Source organism: Ctenocephalides felis, unplaced genomic scaffold (assembly GCF_003426905.1).
Source record: "Ctenocephalides felis isolate EL2017-DRISC unplaced genomic scaffold, ASM342690v1 CF-g0.4_SCAFFOLD_01170, whole genome shotgun sequence".
Lineage (NCBI taxonomy): Eukaryota > Metazoa > Arthropoda > Insecta > Siphonaptera > Pulicidae > Ctenocephalides > Ctenocephalides felis.
The window spans coordinates 16113488-16121835 of NW_020537324.1; the positions used below are offsets into that span (position 1 = coordinate 16113488).

Here is an 8348-nt window from a genome sequence, read left to right on the forward strand (position 1 = left end):
AACTGAATTATCTACATTCACTTGAATTGCTTTCTGCACCATTTACTGTTTGTTTTTGTTTCCCGCAAACTATACAAATTCATATATTAAATATTTTCTTGGGTTGTTGTAAGCAAAAAGTACTTTTATACAAACTTGGTTTTGTAAAATAAACTATAAGAATTTCTTAGTATTTTTAAACTTAATTTATTCATAGAATATTAATGATTTTATATGACTAAAATGATGTTTATACCAGAGTGAATTTTTTAATTTATTGAAAAATATAACGAGAATCGTAGTTTGAATATTTAAGTTTTTATTTGAATAAAATGAATCCCACATGCCATAAAACTTGCTGAAAGTTGTGACCTTCTAGTCAAAATGTTCATGTTTCTTTTATAAGAATATACATTTATATGTCTAATTTCCAACAATAGACCATTATCCCTAGACAATATAGTAATATTGCCTTTATCTTTATGAATTTACATTCCCATGAACATGTAGTATAAGAACTGTCAAACGTTTGACGTATGGAGTCGGTGGCGTCATCTAACACAGAACCATATGAACCCGGTAGTCACTACGTAGTTCCTCACGAATTGGGAACGATTTTGCATAGAGGCGCTGCATGCAATCCCCTTAGAACCACATGAATCTTAGTGGATTCCTATTGGACTACTTTATACACTAGTATATATAATTATGGTCCCGGCTTAAGAGAAACATCAATATATACATTTATATATCGCTTTATACGCCATTAGATATATAATTATGGTTTCGATTTGGATCGAATATCAATATATACATTTATATATCGCTTTATACGCCATTAGATATATAATTATGGTCTCGATTTGGAAGGAATATCAATATATACATTTATATATCGCTTTATACGCCATTAGATATATAATTATGGTCTCGATTTAAAAGGAATATCAATATATGCATTTATATATCGCTTTATACGCCATTAGATATATAATTATGGTCTCGATTTAGAAGGAATATCAATATATACATTTATATATCGCTTTATACGCCATTAGATATATAATTATGGTCTCGATTTAGAAGGAATATCAATATATACATTTATATATCGCTTTATACGCCATTAGATATATAATTATGGTCTCGATTTAGAAGGAATATCAATATATACATTTATATATCGCTTTATACGCCATTAGATATATAATTATGGTCTCGATTTAGAAGGAATATCAATATATACATTTATATATCGCTTTATACGCCATTAGATATATAATTATGGTCTCGATTTAGAAGGAATATCAATATATACATTTATATATTGCTTTATGCGCCATTATATATATAATTATGGTCTCGATTTAGAAGGAATATCAATATATACATTTATATATCGCTTTATACGCCATTAGATATATAATTATGGTCTCGATTTAGAAGGAATATCCATATATACATTTATATATCGCTTTATACGCCATTAGATATATAATTATGGTCTCGATTTAGAAGGAATATCAATATACACATATATATATCGCTTTATACGCCATTAGATATATAATTATGGTTTTGATTTGGATGGAATATCAATATATACATTTATATATCGCTTTATACGCCATTAGATATATAATTATGGTCTCGATTTGGAAGGAATATCAATATATACATTTATATATCGCTTTATACGCCATTAGATATATAATTATGGTCTCGATTTAGAAGGAATATCAATATATACATTTATATATCGCTTTATACGCCATTAGATATATAATTATGGTCTCGATTTAGAAGGAATATCAATATATACATTTATATATCGCTTTATACGCCATTAGATATATAATTATGGTCTCGATTTGGATGGAATATCAATATATACATTTATATATCGCTTTATACGCCATTAGATATATAATTATGGTCTCGATTTGGATGGAATATCAATATATACATTTATATATCGTTTTATACGCCATTAGATATATAATTATGGTCTCGATTTGGATGGAATATCAATATATACATTTATATATCGCTTTATACGCCATTAGATATATAATTATGGTCTCGATTTGGGTGGAATATCAATATATACATTTATATATCGCTTTATACGCCATTAGATATATAATTATGGTCTCGATTTGGATGGAATATCAATATATACATTTATATATCGCTTTATACGCCATTAGATATATAATTATGGTCTCGATTTGGATGGAATATCAATATATACATTTATATATCGCTTTATACGCCATTAGATATATAATTATGGTCTCGATTTGGATGGAATATCAATATATACATTTATATATCGCTTTATACGCTATTAGATATATAATTATGGTCTCGATTTGGAAGGAATATCAATATATACATTTATATATCGCTTTATACGCCATTAGATATATAATTATGGTCTCGATTTAGAAGGAATATCAGTATATACATTTATATATCGCTTTATACGCCATTAAATATATAATTATGGTCTCGATTTGGATGGAATATCAATATATACATTTATATATCGCTTTAATATATAATATATAATATAATATATATCACATCTAATGGAGTATAAATCGATATAAACATTAATATATCCAGTTTCCACTTAAACTAAAGCAGCAAAAACACATATAATTATGTTTAAATCGGTATATAAATTTATATATTTAATTTCCATACAATAGGCCATTATTCACTGGTCGTCGAAGAAATGTCAAACGTTTGACTTATAGGTCGGTGGCGACATCTAACACAGAACCATATGAACCCGGTAGTCACTACGTAGTTCCCATCGAACTCGGAACGATTTTGCATAGAGGCGCTGCATGCAATCGCCTTACGAACCACAAGAATTCATAAGTTCTTGTTCACTAAAAAACCTCATCAGAAAGAGTCCCTACAAAGCATCAAACACATTTTCATAAATGAAGATTGATAACAATATGCTGCAAAAGAAGTATTTTTTCTCTTTATATACACCATCATTTAGGATTCTTTCCTTATGTCTGCAAGATATACTGAAAATATACAGGGATACTCAATTTTAATTGGAAAATATAGTTAAAAATGAGTTTCTAAATGGAAAATTTTATTTGAACAGGGAGATGTTAAATGGCAATAGAAATTCTTGTACCTCCCCGATTAACGCTGAAGAGTAATTCAATTGATGGACCTGCGTTTGTTCAGGCTACATTATATATATATATATATATATATATATATATATATATATATATATATATATATAATCAGAATCATAAATATGTATGTTTAGTTTGAGTTAAATATAACAGATGAAAACATTATTACTCCATGGTATGTTAATATTTAAACACCCACATTTTTCACTAACTTCAATCATTTTAAAAAGTCATACAGATATAGAAATTGTTTTTATTTAGAATAATATTTATGAAATATATATATATCTATATATATATATATATATATATATATATATATATTTAATTTTTATATATAATTTTGATGTTGAAATATTTGATATTCAGTTTTCAGGGCAATACATCAATTAAAAAATTTGTATGACTTTAAAACATTTTTATTTTTTCCATACGTTTCGACACATAGTTTTGTGTCATCTTCAGTGGACTATGTAATTGTAATAATCCTAATTATTTCCTAATTATATAATTATATAATTAGGAAATAATTAGGATTATTACATAATTATATAATTAGGAAATAATTAGGATTATTACAATTACATAGTCCACTGAAGATGACACAAAACTATGTGTCGAAACGTATGGAAAAAATAAAAATGTTTTAAAGTCATACAAATTTTTTAATTGATGTATTGCCCTGAAAACTGAATATCATATATGTATATATATATATATATATATTTTATAATATATTTTAGTTGATAGATTTGTTGATAAAATATAAATTGTAATGGTGTAGTATTAATATTTTATCTTGTCACAAGTATAATTATTTTAATGTTGATGAAAAGCAATTATTATTAGATGAAATGCATTAGTTAAAATATATTGAATATTAGATGTAATATTTATCTTCCACGTTTTAAACAAAAATCCTGAACTGATTTCTGAGAAGGTGCCATTTCTACGCAATAGACCATTGAAAAATTTTTTTTTATGGTTTTGATCAATTTTTTTGATAGAAATCATGGTCTTAACATAACACATCCTAAAGTTTTGCAGGTTTTTGACAATAAAGGGCTGGATCAAAATTTCAAATTTTCAAAAGTTGCTACACCATAATTTTTATTGATATTTATAGATTTGAGAAAGTCATTTAACTTTTTAAGACAGTATGTAATTTAATTTATTCATTGAATTACATTCTTAAAATATATGACTTGAATTTCAGTGTTTGTGTGTATGATCTACACAAGCATTTTTTATGTAAAATGTATTATGAATGTGCTTTTGTTTTATTACAATAAAATCAACAGAGAAAAGTTTGTTTCGATATAATATCTGAAATACATTTAATTATTACTTTATAACACAAGAAATAAAAAACGATTTATTACTTAGATGTAGATACATGTATCAACAACCATTTTAGAATGTATACAGAAAGAAATACAATAAAAGACAAGTTATGTTATTTATTTCATCTGATTTTATCACATAAAAACCAAAATAAGTAGCATGGATTTCATACTTTTAATTATAAAATGCAGTACAGTTTAAAATTTGTCAAAAAGACAGTGTTACTTATTTAATAATACATGAAATTATGCAACTTACATTTTCATTTTGGATAACGTATTTCTAATCCAATACTCACTTATTTTATTAAATTATGCATTAAAAGTAGCTAAAAAGTCAGCTACAATTTTCTTTAATTGGGCATCAGATGCTTCACTAATCGTTCCTTCCTTGGCAATGGTTTGCAAAAGGGATGAATGGTTGGCTCTGAAAAATATCATTAATGTGAAATCTAGTATCTTTAATTAATAGATTAACATAAAACTTATACTTACTTGATGTGAGCGTTAAATTCCTTTTCAAATGCTGTGATCTTGGTTGGGTCCATTTTGTCCAAGTGTCCTCGGACACCACAGTAGATAATTGCAACTTGTTCTTCAATAGCCATTGGGACATATTGTCCTTGCTTCAATAATTCAGTCAAACGAACACCTCTGTTTAACAATTGTTGTGTGGCTGCATCAAGATCTGAGCCGAATTGGGCAAAAGCAGCCACCTCACGATATTGAGCTAATTCCAGTTTCATGGAACCGGCAACCTAAATAATTGTTTATTATCAGATTTTATTCAAAGCTTCAGTGCATGAAGATATACCACTTTATTAAAATATGAAGTGATTTATTGAAATTTTTTATGTTTTGATACATATTTTTGAAAATTTACCGAAACAAAAAACTAGAACAGAAATAAGCATACCTGTTTCATGGCTTTGGTTTGTGCAGCAGAACCTACACGAGATACAGATAAACCTACATTGATGGCTGGTCGAATACCCTTGTAGAACAATTCAGTTTCCAAGAAGATTTGACCATCAGTAATGGAAATGACATTAGTTGGAATATAAGCTGATACGTCACCAGCTTGTGTTTCAATAACTGGCAAAGCAGTCAAAGAGCCACCTCCATGAGCTTCAGACATTTTAGCGGCACGTTCAAGTAGACGTGAGTGAAGGTAGAAGACATCACCTGGATAAGCCTCACGACCTGGAAAATAATGAGTTGTACTTTTAAACTAAAAAGTAAATTAGAATTCTTTAGAAGCCAAAGGCCAAAGCAGCTACTAATGCACAACACACTTTATTAAATGATTAAAAAATATTAACCTGGTGGACGACGTAACAATAGAGACATTTGACGATAAGCAACAGCTTGTTTAGATAAATCATCATAGATGATCAAAGCATGTTTTCCATTGTCACGGAAGAATTCACCCATAGCACATCCAGAGTATGGAGCAAGATATTGAAGAGGGGCAGCATCAGAAGCAGTGGCTGATACAATGATGGTGTACTTCATAGCACCTAAATTGCATAGTATACATTAATTAAAATATCCATAACATAAATTTTAGAAGTGAGAATGCATTACAATTATCTAAAATAATTGTAATAGGAGGTCAGTTATTCTTTGGATTCCTTTAATATAAATATATTACCTAATTCTGTGTAATGTTATATGTAGAAGAAAAAGTAGATTTCTTTTTATGAGAAATGCTTAAATAAACTCACCGGCATCTGTTAACCTCTTGACAATTTGTGCCACAGTGGATCTCTTTTGACCAATAGCAACATAAATACAGTATAATTTTTTTTTTCATCTTGAGCATCATTGAATCTCTTTTGATTAATAATGGTATCAATAGCTAAAGCAGTTTTTCTAAAAAATAAAATATATTATATATTATGTTTAGTTTTAATTATCTAATATGTGAGCTTGTATTCATTGTGGGAATGATATACATTTTAACTTTGATTATGGAAATATGTGTGGAATTTACCCTGTTTGTCTGTCACCAATAATCAACTCACGCTGACCACGACCAATGGGTACAAGAGAATCAACAGCTTTAATTCCAGTTTGCATAGGTTCGCGTACAGAGACACGTGGAATGATACCGGGAGCTTTAGTTCCTACACGGAATCTAAAAATAATCATGTTTTAATTTGTCTTTTAAATTTATGATGCATAAGCTCCTATAAAAAAGCATTAAATTGACCTGGTTTTGCTTTGTAAAGCACCTTTGCCATCAATGGCATTTCCTAAAGCATCAACTACTCTGCCTAATAATTCTTCACCTACAGGTACATCTACAATAGCTCCAGTACGTTTTACAATATCTCCTTCTTTGATTTGTCTGTCATTACCAAACACGACAACACCAACATTATCTGGTTCCAAATTCAAAGCCATACCCTAAAAGGTAAATTCAAAACAGAATTAAATTTAAATTGTAAATAAAACCATGCATTCGAGCAAAAATAAACTCGAAAAAATATTATTTGCAATATGAAAGTTAAAATTAAAATTTCAAAGTATTGAACCTTTAATCCAGAGGAGAATTCCACCATTTCATCGGCTTGGATGTTTTTAAGACCATAAACACGAGCAATACCATCTCCAATGCTCACAACTCGACCAGTTTCTTCCAAATCAACTTTAGGTGTTGAACCCATAATGCGCTCCTCCAAGATAGAGGAGAGCTCGGCTGCTCGTTGGCTGCATGATACATGAATCTTCCTTGCTGCAAGGTTTGCAGCTGGGCAAGCTATTTTAGCAACCTATTAAAATTACCAGCTATAGAATACCAATTTCTCATTTTGCATAACATTTATCAGTATATCAGCATGAATGACATTTGTAGTACTAGGTATTACATAACCACTTATAATAAAATTGCATAACTTAAGTTAAATCAAAGTTATTTTAAGGATCGTAAGTGTAATAAAAATAATGGTAATTGATTGTTTAAACATTTCGAGATACATTTATGGTCAATTAAAGGAAAAATTCACATAGCCGTCGGCACACTTGCCACTACAGAAAACCGAACACAATATATTTTTGCTAATCACAGATATTGAGAACACAAAAATTACTTAAGAATACCTGTGAGGTTGTGTTTGGCAATCTCCTTGCCACATTAGCTGCAAATCTAGCAGAAATTAGAGACATTTTGTTCCAACCTATATTTCAACTTGATGAAGTGATCGACAGCAACCAGCGTAGACCTTATCCCAAAATGCAATGTGCTTTATACTCTCGCACCCGTATGTATAATTCAAATAATACTTCTAAAAAAATATAAGTAAATAAAATAAATAATGAAACAATCCCTTTTTTAAATAAATTAGTTAAAAAACATATATAGTTTATTATCAATCATTAATAATAAATATCTTTTAAGTCAATTTTATAGTAACGAGATTAAATAACTTTTATTTATACAATTCGCTCCGAGATGGCGCTGATGATTGAATGTGTGGAATGAAATGTCAAGTTCAGGAGATCTACATTTGTCTACATTTGCCGACTAAACAATACATAAAAAGTAGAATACACAATAATTGTAATTTAATTGATTATTTGTTGTAGGCTATTAAAGATTTTTTTTCAACAAAATGGATATTGACGTAGCAAAACATGTTGCTTTATATTATCGAATATTGCCCGAAAAATTAAAAAAAGTTGAAACGTATGTTTCGTTGATATAAACTTGTACAATTAAAGTATATGAATACAATTAAAATATATACTGTATTGTTTTAGGTTCTGACCTATACTTCTAGCAAAAATGGTATTTCAAAAGGCTTTATCGGTTCTCTGTTAGCTCTTGCTGAAGATAGTCTATTATGCC

The 8348-nt window shown here is 28.6% G+C and overlaps 1 protein-coding gene across 1 annotated transcript; it reads right to left on the reverse strand.

The window, feature by feature from the left end:
* Positions 1–4597: 4597 nt before the first annotated feature.
* LOC113365949 (ATP synthase subunit alpha, mitochondrial-like) lies at positions 4598–7748 on the reverse strand. The gene is given in 10 exon segments (XM_026607493.1): positions 4598–4922; positions 4991–5253; positions 5412–5698; positions 5818–6015; positions 6223–6306; positions 6309–6370; positions 6492–6635; positions 6711–6907; positions 7036–7272; positions 7601–7748. Coding segments are annotated over 10 exon segments (1653 nt in total). The 5' UTR covers positions 7667–7748; the 3' UTR covers positions 4598–4807.
* Between the last annotated feature and the right edge of the window lie 600 nt (positions 7749–8348).